Below are 15,733 nucleotides of genomic sequence, written 5' to 3'. Positions count from 1 at the left end.
CTAAATTATTTTGTTCCTTCCTTGTAATTTATTATTATCAAAAAATAATCTACACTAACCTGATTAACTTCCTCTTTAAAAAGATTGGACTAAAATTATATCTAATTTTAAAAGTAAGTTAATATTTAAAAAACCTTAGAGTTTATTTAATATAAAAAATAAAATTCAATCAAAATTTAATTCATTCATAATCGTTATTTTATTAACTTAAATAAAAAATAATTTTTAAATAAATAAATAAAGCTAATAAAGAATCTAGATAGATCTAATTACAAGCCTTCAATCTTGAAAAAATTGAGATATTTTAACTCAGATAGGTTACTGAAAAAATTAGATACGCCATCACTTTTAATACTATTCTATCTATTATTAAATAATTTTTGATATTTTATCATAAATAGAATCAAATTTATAATATATTAAAATAAAATATAATATAATAAATTAATCAAATGACAGACCAAATAAATACAAATTAATTCATTTAATTTTTATATACAAAAATGAAAAAAAAATCAATAATTACCTAAGAATCACAGTTAAATTTTAGAGCTTAGCACATTTAGCTAAAGTAGAACTTAACAAAAAGGTACCTTAATTACCAATCTTATTCCATCTTTTAGTTTTATTAAATAGAAAGAATAAATTAATTAAAGTTATATCAACTTTTTTTATTTTAAAAATTAGTTAATTGAAAGTTAATTTTATTCAAAAAAAAAGACAAACAAACAAACAAGACAATAAATCATATTTATTTTCACTTAATTATTAAATATTAAAATATTTAGTTTAAATCAAATAAATTTATTTATTTATTTACTAGAAATCTAGAAGCAAAGTTTAAATATTATTTAAATTTTCTAAAGTAGAGCACAAAGCTTGTATGTCCTGATCATTGATTCCAAGAAACCTTTTTTTTAATTAATTAATTAATCTTTATTTTTCAGTTGATTTTTAATATGAATGATATATATACCTTTTTCACATAGAAATGTCCCCCAACACCATCGATCTCGAAAAAATTTTTTATTTGGGGAAATTTATGGTAAATCAAATTTTATTAGGGTGAGACAAATAGACACTTCTAAGGAAAATAGGTTAAATAAAAACAATAAAAATATGTTTAGTTGGTACTAAAATTATTAGATAAGTGGATGGATAGATAGATAATCGATATCTTTTGAATCTTTAATTAATTATGAGAATTTTATAAAAATAAACATAATTAATTACTCAATTACTTTAAAGAAAAAGATAAAATAATCATTTAATTTTAGATTTGTGTAATAATAATTATTTATTTATTTAAGTATAGACTTTTTAAATTTCATAGCTTTAAACTAAATAATTAGTATTTGTTAAAAAAAATGTTCAAATTATTTTACTATTTTCAATTAATCTAAGATAGAAGAAATAATAAATTTCTTTAAATAAATCTGCATGATTAAAATAATTAAAAATTAAATAAAATTGCTTTCTTTACCCAAGCATAAGTGTTAATTTTTTAAGGTTTTTGCATTTTGTTAAAGTTGAAAAAAATCTAAGCATTCCTTCTTTACTCATTTTATTTTCCCTTTTTAGTTTAATATTTAATTTAATTTATTTTTTTTCTTCTAATTTTGAAAATTATAAAAAATAAATTGTTTTATTTTATTTTTTTTAATTTTATTTATTAAATAAGATATCATATAATAATTATCAAAAAGGAATTAATTTTGTTTTGTATTTATTTTAAAACTAATTAGTTAATTAATTTTTATTTATACCTCATATCAAGTGCTAAAACTGAAAGATTACTACATTTTTAGAAGGTGTTGCCTAAGCCTATGACATCTGAAGAGCTGATTTAATTATATCTTTTATAATAAAAATTTTAATTTATTATGAAATCCTTTTTTTAACTTTTCTTGTTAAATAAGAGCATGCATGTATGTATGTGTTTATATTTTTGTAAATTAAATTATAATTAATTACTCGAGTTTGAGTTTTAATTATTAGATATCTGCACATTTAGCCAGAATTTAATTTAGAATGCATTCTTCATCTTAGTGATATACTGTAGATACTCATTAATTAAGGCCGATAGATTTTAATTTTAAAAACTGAAAATTTGGCCAAAAAGTTTTTTTTTCCAAAAAATCGGCCTTAATTAAGGTAGGCCTTAATTATTGAGTATCTACAGTAATTTAATCGTGTTGAACCTTTAGATATATTAAAAATAATTTTTATATCATTAAGAATCAATATATTACAAACACTATAAAGAAAGTATAAAAAATATTTATTTTACCCTAGATTAACAGATAAAAATGACAGATTTTTCATGCTTGATAAAAGCGAAACTAAGCCTAAAACTCCTTCATTACTTATTTTATTTTCCCTATTTTTTATTTTAAACATTTTTAAAATAGACTTATCATTATTTATTTTTAAATAATGTTGAATATCATTATAAATGAGTTTCTTTATATTAATGAGACATTTGTAAGTATAATTATTTTATTAAAATATTTTACATAAGCTCAAGCTTTAGATTAGATAGATTTTTGCATAGGGTTAGTCCTTAAAATAATTTAATTAGATCCTTTTATCCAAGCTAATTGTTTCTATTAAATTAAAATCAATTAATAATTTTTACAAAATAAATAAGTAAAATGAACAAATATTTTAAATCTAAATAAAATAACATTGTAGGATTTTAATTAAATGATTTCTATCAATCAAATATTACTAAAGATTGAATGTAGTAGCACTATTTCGTTCACTTTTTTGAGGATTATCAAAATCTGATTAGTATAATCGAACAAACAATTTCTCTTAATACCTATTTATTATTTTATATTAATTTAGTTTTTTGAATAATTTACATACAATTAACAAAAAATTTTCCTTTTGTTAAATTTTTTATTGATAAAAAGGGAAATAAGCAAAAAGATTTATTATTTACCCAAACTTTAGAGATAAAGAAGAAAGATTTTAGAAGTCTGCTAAAGCACAACCTAATTCAAATCCTCCTTAATCACCTAAATTATTGTGTCTTTAAAAATATTAATTATTATGAAAAGAAATTAAAAAATAAAAAAGATTTTATTTTAATAAATAGTTCGATAAATCAATAAATCATTCAAATAATTTATAAAAAAAATAGCTTTAAGATTTTCAAATAAATTAATTATTTTAATAATGAAAAATAAATAAATAAATAAATAAATAAAAGAAATTAGAATAGAGAATAAATTTTTATAAACATCTTACTTCAGGCTAAGAATTAATTTTTCTAGTTTTTCGCATTTTGTAAAAGCAACACATAAGTCTGAAAATTTCTAAACATTAATGAGATTATGTCTTTTAAATATTATATTAAACTATTATTAAATAATTTTACTGTAAAAGTAAAAGTAAAAAATAAAAGCATTAATTTGTATAATAAAATAATTTTTATAGCTTTTGGTTATTAATTTAACTTGTTTTAAGTTTTTCTTTATATGTTTTTTATTAAAAAAATATCTATCTTTCTATCTATTTATCTACCTCATATTAAGATTTAATGCTTAAACACTTTGACATTTTCCTAAATAAGCACCTAATCCTGAAGCTCCTTTATCGCCGATTTGATTTTCCCTTTTATTAAATAAAGAATATAATAATTACATGCATGTTAAGTCATTTATAAAAACTCAAAAGTTATTAATTTATTAAGAATTTTTGTAAAAAATGCTTATTTTTTATAATAGAAAACAAATTTAGTAATTATTCAAAAATAAAAAAAGATAATTAAATGAAAAAAATGATTAAAAAATTAACAATTTAAAAAAATTAATATCTTATTTCAAAAGCTATTTTTATTCCATATTTAATTAGTATTTAAATTGATTTAAGATATAATAAAATAAGAAACAAAATATTACTTAAGATAAAAGCGAAGACTTTTGTGAGAGTTTAGTTCAGAATTTAAAAACTTAATATAAAAAAAAATTTTTAAAACATTAAATAAATAAATTATTTTATTTACTCTTTATAGCTTTTTGTTGATTTTTTTCTAATTCATATTTTTTTTATTTTTTGAAATTTAACTATCCATTTATTTTATGAATATCAAATATAATGTATGTACTCTGATATTTAATATAAAAATCAAATTTTTAATTAGATAATTTAAATACTTGGGCATAAATTAAAACTAAAATTGGCCTGATCGTTTCTGATTAAAAATATAGAAAATAAGGTAATTTTTTTTTTCATAAACTGAATCTTTTTATAATAAAATAAAAATGAAATATCTTAGGTTTGATTGATTAATATGTATGTATTCATCAAACCCAAAAGATTGAATTCATATATATCCTTTCTTTCAGTATTAAACAAATTTAATTTAATTTAATTATATATATTACATTTTGATTTTCTTTATTTTTTTTATTAAAAAAGTTATTACTTAGATTTAAATTATTAATAAGTGGGTAGGTAGGTATTGTTACTTAATTTAAAAGATTTATTTTCATTTCTTTCAATACTAAACCAATATTATTAATTTTAATTTAATAAAAAATGATTTTTTATATTATCTATTTGATTATTAAAAATATATATATATATTACTACTTAATTAAAAGACTCAACCTTTCGTAAAAATATTTAGTTTGGCTTCATAAAATACGATTTTATTTTCTTTGTTGGTTTCTGATAAAAATATACTTGCTTAGCTGTCTGTTTTTTTAAATAATTTTTGAATTTACACATTTAAATCAATTAACTAACTGTTTTAAATTATATATTTACTAATATCCTATTATTAATCAAATAAGTGATTATATAATATTCTTTTTTTTTCAACAAATATATTGAATTAAATAAATTAAATGATTGAATAATTAATATTGATGAAGAGAGCTTTTCATAATTTAGCTCGCTCTATCTTTCTTATTTGAAAAACAAACAACCTTGGGTAGCAATTTTGAATTTTATAATAGGATAATCAAAAAGCAATTAAATCAATTAAAATTTACATTTTTAGTTTTTTTTTTGGCTTATTTATTAAATTATTTAATTAATTTTTAACTTAAGATAATGTTTTTTATCCAAGTTATAGATATATACCTTATTATTAAATAATCATTTTGTTACATTTTTTTTGACTCTTGCTTGCTGACCAGTTAAGTAGCAAAAATAATAAAATAATTTAAAATTCATAAATAAAAGGTTTTTGTGATTATTATATTACAAACATAATAGATATTTAATTTTGTGTATTTAATATTTTATATTTTCTTAAACAACCAAATTGTTTGTTTTGCTCCTTCTTTGTAATTTATTATTTTCAGTTAATAATAATCTTCAATAGCCTCATTAACTTCCTCTTTAAAAAGATTGGACGAAAACTATAACTAATTTTAAAAGTAAGTTAATATTTAAAAAACCTTAGAGTTTATTTAATATAAAAAATAAAATTCAATCAAAATTTAATTCATTCATAATCTCTATATATTTTATTAACTTAAATAAAAAATAATTTTTAAAAACTTTTTCTTTGAAAAAAATTAATTTGAAGAATTAATTTTTAAATAAATAAATAAAGCTAATAAAGAATATAGATAGATCTAATTACAAGCCTTCAATCTTGAAAAAATTGAGATATTTTAACTCAGATAGGTTACTAAAAAAATTAGATATGACATCATTTTTAATACTATTATATCTATTATTAAATAATTATTTATATATTATCATAAATAGAATCAAATTTATAATATATTAAAATAAAATATAATATAATAAATTAATCAAATGACAGACCAAATAAATACAAATTAATTCATTTAATTTTTATATACAAAAATGAAAAAAAAATCAATAATTACCTAAGAATCACAGTTAAATTTTAGAGCTTAGCACATTTAGCTAAAGTAGAACTTAACAAAAAGGTACCTTAATTACCAATCTTATTCCATCTTTTAGTTTTATTAAATAGAAAAAATAAATTAATTAAAGTTATATCAACTTTTTTTGTTTTAAAATTAGTTAATTAATTAAAAGTTAAGTTGATTCAAAAAGAAAGACAAACAAACAAGACAATAAATCATATTTATTTTCACTTAATATATTTAGTTTAAGTAAAATAAATTTATTTATTTACTAGAAATCTAGAATCAAAGTTTAAATCTTATTTAAATTTTCTAAAGTAGGGCACAAAGCTTGTATGTCCTGATCATCGATTCCAAGAAACCTTTTTTTTAATTAATTAATTAATCTTTATTTTTCAGTTGATTTATAATATGGATGATATATATATATACCTTTTTTCACATAGAAATGTCCCTCAACCCCATCGATCTCGAAAATATCTTAATATTTGGGGAATTTATGGCAAATAAAATTTTTTTAGGGTGAGACAGATAGACACTTCTAAGGAAAATAGGTTAAATAAAAAACAATAAAAATTTGTTTAATTGGAACTAAAATTATTAGATAAATGGATGGATAGATAGATAGATATATCGATATCTTTTGAATCTTTGATTAATTATGAGAATTTTATATATAAATAAACATAATTAATTACTCAATCATTCTAAAGAAAAAGATAAAATAATCATTTGATTATTTAAATTTCCTAGCATATTTATTATGCTATTTTCAATTAATCTAAGAAAGAAGAAATAATAAATTTCTTTAAATAAAATCTGTATGATTAAAATAATTAATAATTAAATAAAATTATTTTCTTTACCCAAGCATAAGTGTTAATTTTTTAAGGTTTTTACATTTTGTTAAAGTTGAAAAAAATCTAAGCATTCCTTCTTTACTCATTTTATTTTCCCTTTTTAGTTAAATATTTCATTTAATTTAATTTATTTTTTTTGTTTCTAATTTTGAAAATTATTAAAAATAAATTGTTTTATTTTATTTTTAATGTTTTTTGTTAAATAAGATATCATATAATAATTAACAAAAAGGAATTAACTTTATTTTGTATTTATTTTAAAATTAATTAATTTTTATTTATACCTCATGTCAAGTGCTAAAACTGAAAGATTGCTACATTTTTAGAAGGTATTGCCTAAGCCTATGACATCTGAAGAGCTGATTTAGTTATATCTTTTATAATAAAAATTTTAATTTATTATGAAATCCTTTTTTTAAATTTTTTGTTAAATAAAAGCATCTATTTATGTATGTATGTATGTATGTATGTATGTTTGTATGTGTTTATATTTTTGTAAATTAAATTATAATTAATTACTCAAGTTTGAGTTTTAATTATTAGATCTCAGCACATTTAGCCAGAATTTAATTTAGAATGCATTCTTCATCTTAGTAATATAATTTACTCGTGTTGAACCTTTCGATATATTCAAAATAATTTTTATATCATTAAGAATAAATATATTACAAACACTAAAAAGAAAGTATAAAAAATATTAATTTTACCCTAGGTTAAGAGATAAAAATGACAGATTTTTCATGCTTGATAAAAGTGAAACTAAGCCTAAAACTCCTTCATTACTTATTTAATTTTCCCTATTTTTATTTTAAGCATTTTTAAAATAGACTTATCATTATTTATTTTTAACTACTGTTGAATATCATTAAGTATTTATTTGTTTAATTTAATGATATAGTTTAATTTTTTTTTACTTTTGCAAAGATCTAAGTAATAATTAAATAAATAAATTGTTGTAAGATTTAATAAAAAATCAAAAGATAAATTGATAATTTATTGAGTGAATGAATTTAATTTTTCATTATCAATGAGGTTCTTTATATTAATGAGACATTTATAAGTATATTTATTTTATCATTAAAATAAATGGTAAAATATTTTACATAAGCTCAAGCTTTAGATTAGATAGATTTTTGCATAGGGTTAGTCCTTAAAATAATTTAATTAGATCCTTTTATCCAAGCTAATTATTTCTATTAAATTTAAATGAATTAATAATTTTTACAAAATAAATAAGTAAAATGAAGAAATATTTTAAATCTAAATTAAATAACATTGTAGGAATAAATTAAATGATTTCTAACAATCAAATATTTACTAAAGATTGAATGTAGAAGAACTATTTTGTTCATTTTTTTGAGGATTATCAAAATCTGATTTGTATACTCGAACATTCATTTTATCTAAATACCTATTTATTATTTTATAATAATTTTTTTTTTTGAATAATTTTCATAAAATAACATAAATTTTTCCTTATTTTAGATTTTTTATTGATAAAAAGGGAAACAAGAAAAAAGATTTATAATACAAAGATAAAATTAATTATTTACCCAAACTTTAGAGATAAAGAAGAAAGATTTTAGAAGTCTGCTAAAGCACAACCTAATTCTAATCCTCCTTAATCACCTAAATTATTATGTCTTTAAAAATATTAATTATAAAGAAAAGAAATTAAAATATAAAAATATTTTATTTTAATAAATAGTTCGATAAATAAATAAATCATTCAAATAATTTGTGAAAAAAATAGCTTTAAGATTTTCAAATAAATTTATTTTAATCATGAAAAATAAATAAATAAAAGAAATTAGAATAGAAAATAAATTTTTATAAACATCTTACTTCAGGCTAAGAATTAATTTTTCTAGTTTTTGGCATTTTGTAAAAGCAACACATAAGTCTGAAAATTTCTAAACATTAATGAGATTATGCCTTTTAAATATTTTAAATTATATATTAAACTATTAAATAGTTTTACTATATAAGTAAAAGTAAAAAATAAATATATTAATTTGTATTATAAAATAATTTTTATAGCTTTTAGATATTAATTAAACTTATTTTAAATTTTTCTTTATCTTTTTTTTATTAAAAAAATATATCTATCAATATATCTATTTATCTACCTCATATTAAGATTTAATGCTTAAACGCTTTGGCAGTTACCTAAATAAGCACCTAATCCTGAAGCCCCTTTATCGCTGATTTGATTTTCCCTTTTATTAAATAAAGAATATAATAATTATATGCATGTTAAGATATTTATAAAAACTTAAAAGTTATTAATTTATTAAGAATTTTTGTAAAAAATGCTTATTTTTTATAATAGAAAACAAATTTAGTAATTATTCAAAAATAAAAAAAGAAAATTTTATGAAAAAAATTATTAAAGAATTAGAAATTAAAAAAAATTAAAAAGCTATTTTTATTCCATAATAAATTAGTATTTAAATTGATTTAAGATATAATAAAATAAGAAATAAAATATTACTTAAGATAAAAGCGAAGACTTTTGTGAGAGTTTAGTTTAGAATCTAAAAACTTTATATAAAAAAACTTTTATAAAACATTAAATAAATAAATTATTTTATTTACTTTTTGTAGCTTTTTGTTGATTTTTTTCTAATTCATATTTTTTTTATTTTTTGAAATTTAACTATCCATTTTATGAATATCAAATATAATGTATGTACTCTGATATTTAATATAAAAATCAAACTTTTAATTAGATAATTTAAATACAGTTGGGCATAAATTAAAACTAAAACTGGCCTGATCATTTCTGAGTTAAAAATATAGAAAATATGGTAATATTTTTTATTCATAAACTGAATCTTTTTATAATGAAATAAATATGAAATATCTTAGGTTTGATTAATTAATATGTATGTATTCATCAAACCCAAAAGATTGAATTCGTACATATCCTTTCTTTCAATATTAAACAAATTTAAATTTTATTTAATTTTAAATATTACAATTTGATTTTCTTTATTTTTTATTATTAAAAAAGTTATTACTTAGATTTAAATTATTAATAGGTAGGTAGGTATGTATTCTTACTTAATTCAAAAGATTGATTTTCATTTCTTTCAATACTAAACCAATATAATTAATTTTACATTAAATTTAATTAAAAATAATATTTTTATTCTATCTATTTTATTATTAAAAATATAAATATATTACTACTTGATTAAAAGACTCAACCTTTCGTAAAAATATTTAGTTTGATTTTATAAAAAATGATTTTATTTTCTTGGTTGATTTCTGATAAAAATATGCTTGCTTATCTATCTGTCTTTTTAAATAATTTTTGAATTTACACATTTAAATCAATTAACTTACTAACTATATTTACTAATATCCTATTATTTATCAAATAAATGATTATATAATATTCTTTTTTTTTTCAACAAATTTATTGAATTAAATAAATAAAATTATTTAATAATTAATATTGATGCAGAGGGCTTTTCATAATTTAGCTTGCTCTATCTCTCTTATTTGAAAAACAAACAATTTTGAATTAAATAATAAGATAATCAAAAAGCAATTAAATCAATTAAAATTTACATTTTTAGTTTTTTTTTTTGGTATATTTTTTAAATTATTTAATTGATTTTTAACTTAAGATAGATAATGTTTTTATCCAATTTATACATACATTTATAAATACTTATTATTAAATAACCATTTTTTTATATTTATTTTTGAATCTTGCTCGCTGACAAGTTAAGGAGTTTTCTATTTTTTTTTGAGCTGCTTAAGATTATTTTTTTTAGGGATTCAATAAATAATTACATAAATTTGTTTATTTTAATTAAATTTTAATTAGAAAAGCCTATTCAAATTAACTCTAAATATTTATTTAAATCTCATTATTATAAATTATTTATTATTATTTGATATTTTTTACTCTTTTGCATTCATTTATTATTAATCATAATTTCTGAAAAGTAATAATTAATTAGATTGGTAATCGATCTGGGATGTGTGGGTGTAAAAGAATTAGGTTAAGCCTTAAAATTGTGCTCTCGTCTTACAAGTAAAAAAATTCACAAAACAATAAATAAATAATATTTATTTATTTCACTAGCCTAAAAAATTAATAATTTTTTATTGAATTTTATTATTTAAAAATTATAAAATAAAACATACATACATACATATTATTTTGTAAATATTATTCAAATATATCTTTTAGATTTATTGATCTTTTTTCACCAATTAATTGTCTATCACCATCAGATATTTATTTTAAAGACAACTAATCTTTTTGATTTAAGATACTTGCTTTTTACTTTCAATTTTTATGATTCTTTGATTAAGTTAAAACTTTTATAATAAATTAAAATAAATGATTTAAAAAAATTAAATTGGATAAAATTTTTAAAAAAACATTAGAAATTATAAAAAAGGAAAAAAATCAAATAAAAAGCTAAAAAACATATTTAAAGAATGTTTTAAATTAAATTTAATAATTAAAATATTGCAATCTAAAATAAATAAATAAACTGTTTTAACTGAAGATCAAGTGAACAATTTGAGAGATTAGAGAAATTTGCTAAAGCAGAACCTAAGCCTGATGCACCTGTTTCACCAATATCATTGAATCTTATTAAATATTGAAGATAAAATAAATATTTAATTTGTTATTTAGAAGGAAAAAATGAAGAAATAATATGATATAATAAAAAATGAATTAATAAATAAATAGTAAAAGTAAATGTTGAAAGTCAAAACGTGAGTTAAATTAAGAAATATAGAAGGGAAAAAAAACACAAGTACAATTAAAAAGAAAAACAAAAGCAAAAAATAAATAAATAAATAATTTTTACCGAAGATTAAGTATCAGATTTGAGAGATTATTGCAATTTGATAAAGCAGAGCCAAAGTCTGATGCACCTTAATCGCCAATTTAATTTTGTCTTTTTAAATATTTAAGAAAAAAATTTAATAAATTAGTTTTTTAGAAGGAAAAAATGAAGAAAAAATTCAATTATTTATTAATAAAAGTAAATGTCGAAAATAAAAAAATGAGTTAAATTAAGAAAGATTAAATTAAGAAAGATAGAAGGGAAAAATTACAAGTACACCAAAAAAGAAAAAGAAAATTAAACCAAATAAAAAGTTAATGTACAAGAGTTAGTTTTATTTTTTTTAATTCATATTTATCACAATTCAAAACAAATAAACTGTTTTTACTAAAAGCCAAGTCTCAAATTTGAGAGATTAGTGCAATTAGCTAGAGAAGAACTTAAGGCTGAAGCACCTTAATCACCAATACCATTGTATCTTTTTAAATATTGAAGAAAAAATATTAAATTAATTAATTTATTTGTTCTTTAGAAGGAAACAATGATAATAATAAAAGCAAATATTGAAAATAAAAAATAAATGAATTAAATAAATTAAGAAAGATAGAAGAAATAAAAAAACATGTACAATTAGCTTAAAAGAAAAAGAAAATTAAATCAAATATAAACCTAATAAACAAATTAAATATAGTTTTTTCGTTTTAAATTCATTGTTTTAACTAAAAATATCACAATCCAAAACAAAAAAATAAACTGTTTTACCCAAGATCAAGAGTCAAATTTGAGAGATTAGTGCAATTTGCTAAATCAGAAACTAATCCCTATGCCCCAATTGCACAAATTTCATTAGACCTTTTTGATTATAAAAGAAAAAATAAAAAATTAATTAGTTATTTAGAAGTAAAAAATGAAGTAAAATTTAAATAATAAGAAATAAATTAGTAAATAATAAATGCAAATATTGAAAAACAAAAATGAGTTAAATTAAGAAGGATAGAAAGAAAGAAGGAAAATAAACACAAGTAGAATAAAAAGAAAAAGAAAAGTAAATCAAATATAAACTCATAAAAAAATTAAAAAGAGTTTATTTATTTTTTTTAATTCATTTTTTTATGAAAAATATCACAATCCAAAACAAACAAACTAACTATTTTTACCCAAGATCAAGTTTCAAATTTAAGAGATTACAGCAATTTCCTAAAGCAGAACCTATGTCTGATGCACCTGAATCACCAATACCATTGAATCTTTTTATATATAGAAGAAAAAAATAATCATTAATTAGTTATTTAGAAGGAAAAATATGATTTTATAAGAATTAAATTAATAAATAAATAAATAATAAAAGTAAATTTTGAAAATAAAAAAATGAGTTAAATATATAAATTAAGAAAGATAGAAACAAAAAAAAAAACAAGTACAATTAAAAAGAAAATAAAAGTAAATCTAATTTAAAGATAATAAACAAATTTAAAAAATGCTTTTTTGTTTTTAAATTCATTTTTTTTATGAAACATATCACAATCCAAAACAATCAAGCAAATCAACTATTTTTACGAAAGATTAAGTGCCAAATTTAAGAGATTAGTGTAATTTGCTAAAGCAGAACCTAAGCCTGATGCACCAATTGCTCCAATTTAATTAGATCTTTTTAAATATTGAGAAATAATATTTAAATAATTAATTAGTTATTTAGAAAGGAAAATAAATTGAAGCAAAATATTAAATAATTTGGAATATATTAATTAATTAATAAAAAATAATAAAAGCAAATTTTAAAAATAAAAATATGAATTAAGTTAAGAAAGATAGATAGAATGAAGAATAAAACACAATTACTTTTAAAAGAAAAAGAAAACTAAATCAAATAAAAAGTTAATTTTCAAATTAAAAAGAATTAATTTGTTTTAAATCCATTTTTATAACTAAAAATATCACAATCTAAAACAAAAAAACTGTTTACTAAAGATCAAGTGTTAAATTTGAGAGTTTAGCACAATTTACTAAAGCAGAGACTAAGCCTGATGCACCCTAGTCACCAATTTAATTTCCACTTTTTAAATATTGAAAAAAAAAAATAGTTATTTATTTAGAAGGAATAAATGAAGCAAAATATTAAATAATACAAATGAATGAATTAATTAATAAATAATAAAAGCAAATATTGAAAATAAACAAATGAATGAAATTAAGATAGATAGATAGAAGAAAAAAACACAATATAATTAATAATAAAAAGAAATCAAAAAAAAGCTAATAAACAAATTTAAAAGATTAAAATTGTTAATTCATTTTTAATAGTAAAAATATCACAATTCAAAGCAAATAAACTATTTTTACCAAACATTTAGTGTCAAATTTGAAAGATTAGTGCAATTTGCTAAAGCAGAACCTAAGCTTGATACACCAATTGCTCCAATTTGATTATATCTTTTTAAATATTGAGAAATAATATATAATTAATTATTTATTTATTTAGAAATAAAAATTGTAGCAAAAAATAAAAGAAAATATTGAAGAAAAAAAATATTAATTAAGTTAAGAAAGATATAAAGAAAAAACAAAAGTACAATAAAAAAGAAAAAGAAAAGTAAATCAAATATATAGCTAATAAACAATATTGTTTTAAAATCACTTTTATAACGAAAACTATCATAATCCAAATCAAATAAACTGTTTTTACTAAAAACCAAGTATCAAATTTGAGAGATTAATGCAATTTACTAAAGCAGAGCCTAATCCTGATACCCCTTAATCGCCAATTTAATTTCCACTTTTTAAATATTGAAAAAACAATATATTGTTATTTCGAAGGAAAAAATCAAGCCAAATATAAAATAATAAGAAATTCGTTAATAAATAAATAAATAATAAAAGTAAATATTGAAAATAAAAAAGTGAGTTAAATAAATAAATTAAGAAAGATAGAAGAAGAAAAGAAAAAAGACAAGTAAAATTAAAAAGAAAATGAATAGTAAATCAAAGATAAAGCTAGCAATAAATTAAAAAGAGTTATTTTGTATTAAATTCATTTTTATAACTAAAAATAAATAAATATCACTATCCAAACAAAACAAATAAACTGTTTTTACCGAAAATTAAGTGTCAAATTTGTGAGATTAGTGCAATTTGCTAATGCAAAACCTAAGTCTGATGCACTTTAATCACCAATTTAATTGTCACTTTTTTAATATTGAAGAAAAAATAAATATTAATTAATTTGTTATTTCAAAGGAAAAAATGAAGAAATAATATGAAATAATAAAACAGGAATTAATAGATAAATAATAAAATTAAAAGCTCAAAATAAAAAAGAGTGAGTTAACTTAATTAAGAAAAGTAGAATAAAAAAAACACAAAGACAATTAAAAATAAGAGTAAATCAAATGAAAAGCTAAAATATAAATTAAAAATAGTTAGTTAGTTATATTGTTTTAAATTTATTTTATAACTAAAAATATCACAATCCAAAACAAATAAATTGCTTATACTCAAGATCAAGTGTCAAATTTGAGAGGTTAGTGCAATTTTTTAAAGCAGAACCTAAGCGTTATATACCTTAATCACTAATTTAATTGGAACTTTAAATAAATATGTATAAAATTAATGAGTTATTTAGAAGTAAAAAATGAAGAAAATATATGAAGTAATAAGAAATTAATTAATTAATAAATAAATAATAAAAGTAAAATTGAAAATAAAAAAATCAGTTAAATTAAGAAAGATAAAGAAAAAAAACACAAGTACAATTAAAATGAAAAAGAAAAGTAAATCAAATAATAAAAAAATTAATTTGTATCAATAAATTGAATTTATGAATATAAGTTATAATTTCTATTAGAAAAATAATTTTTAAATAAAATGAAAGTTAAATATATTGAAGATATTAAAAATAATAATATTTATAAATTAATTATATATACCTCTGCAGATTAATATGGAGAACCTAATGAGATTCAAGTGAAGAGCTTATAAACTTTTTATATTAGTAAGAATAGATTTAAAGTCTAATGATAAAAAAATAAATAATTACTTCTTCTAATTTTTCGTAAAATTTAATCTATTATATCATTTATTTATTTATTTTTTTTTTTCAAAAATTTTATAATAACACTTTATGGAAACTTAATTAATTATAAGTGGATAAAAGCACAAATAAATTATATGAATTTATAAATTTACTTTTAGT

General features: G+C 17.9%; 3 protein-coding genes across 3 annotated transcripts; all 3 read right to left on the bottom strand. All coding sequences in view use genetic code 6, as the record gives it.

Moving 5' to 3' along the window:
* Positions 1 to 480: 480 nt before the first annotated feature.
* Positions 481 to 4,048, bottom strand: TTHERM_000862770 (cyclic nucleotide-binding domain protein; the record flags this gene model as incomplete). Its single annotated transcript, XM_012797877.1, has 12 exons — positions 481 to 616; positions 821 to 910; positions 1,484 to 1,573; positions 1,767 to 1,856; positions 2,291 to 2,380; positions 2,517 to 2,606; positions 2,732 to 2,824; positions 2,948 to 3,037; positions 3,256 to 3,345; positions 3,532 to 3,621; positions 3,909 to 3,958; positions 4,013 to 4,048. The coding sequence occupies 12 exons, from the start codon at positions 4,046 to 4,048 to the stop codon at positions 481 to 483; spliced, it is 1,035 nt and encodes a 344-aa protein (XP_012653331.1).
* Positions 4,049 to 5,317: 1,269 nt separating this feature from the next.
* TTHERM_00862770 (kinase domain protein) lies at positions 5,318 to 9,388 on the bottom strand (the record flags this gene model as incomplete). The annotated part of the gene is made up of 15 exons (XM_001017046.2): positions 5,318 to 5,384; positions 5,606 to 5,695; positions 5,859 to 5,948; positions 6,134 to 6,223; positions 6,728 to 6,817; positions 7,006 to 7,095; positions 7,241 to 7,339; positions 7,429 to 7,518; positions 7,825 to 7,914; positions 8,040 to 8,132; positions 8,275 to 8,364; positions 8,567 to 8,656; positions 8,851 to 8,940; positions 9,216 to 9,265; positions 9,320 to 9,388. The coding sequence occupies 15 exons, from the start codon at positions 9,386 to 9,388 to the stop codon at positions 5,318 to 5,320; spliced, it is 1,278 nt and encodes a 425-aa protein (XP_001017046.2).
* A 1,583-nt stretch (positions 9,389 to 10,971) lies between these two features.
* TTHERM_000862769 (cyclic nucleotide-binding domain protein) lies at positions 10,972 to 15,616 on the bottom strand (the record flags this gene model as incomplete). The annotated part of the gene is made up of 14 exons (XM_012797876.1): positions 10,972 to 11,062; positions 11,252 to 11,341; positions 11,566 to 11,655; positions 11,933 to 12,022; positions 12,307 to 12,396; positions 12,702 to 12,791; positions 13,102 to 13,191; positions 13,508 to 13,597; positions 13,885 to 13,974; positions 14,228 to 14,317; positions 14,637 to 14,726; positions 15,036 to 15,125; positions 15,468 to 15,520; positions 15,578 to 15,616. The coding sequence occupies 14 exons, from the start codon at positions 15,614 to 15,616 to the stop codon at positions 10,972 to 10,974; spliced, it is 1,173 nt and encodes a 390-aa protein (XP_012653330.1).
* Between the last annotated feature and the right edge of the window lie 117 nt (positions 15,617 to 15,733).

Source organism: Tetrahymena thermophila, assembly GCF_000189635.1.
Source record: "Tetrahymena thermophila SB210 genomic scaffold scf_8254627, whole genome shotgun sequence".
Taxonomy (NCBI): Eukaryota; Ciliophora; class Oligohymenophorea; order Hymenostomatida; family Tetrahymenidae; genus Tetrahymena; species Tetrahymena thermophila.
Note: the sequence above shows the minus strand (reverse complement) of the source record. Positions and strands in the feature narration are given on the sequence as shown.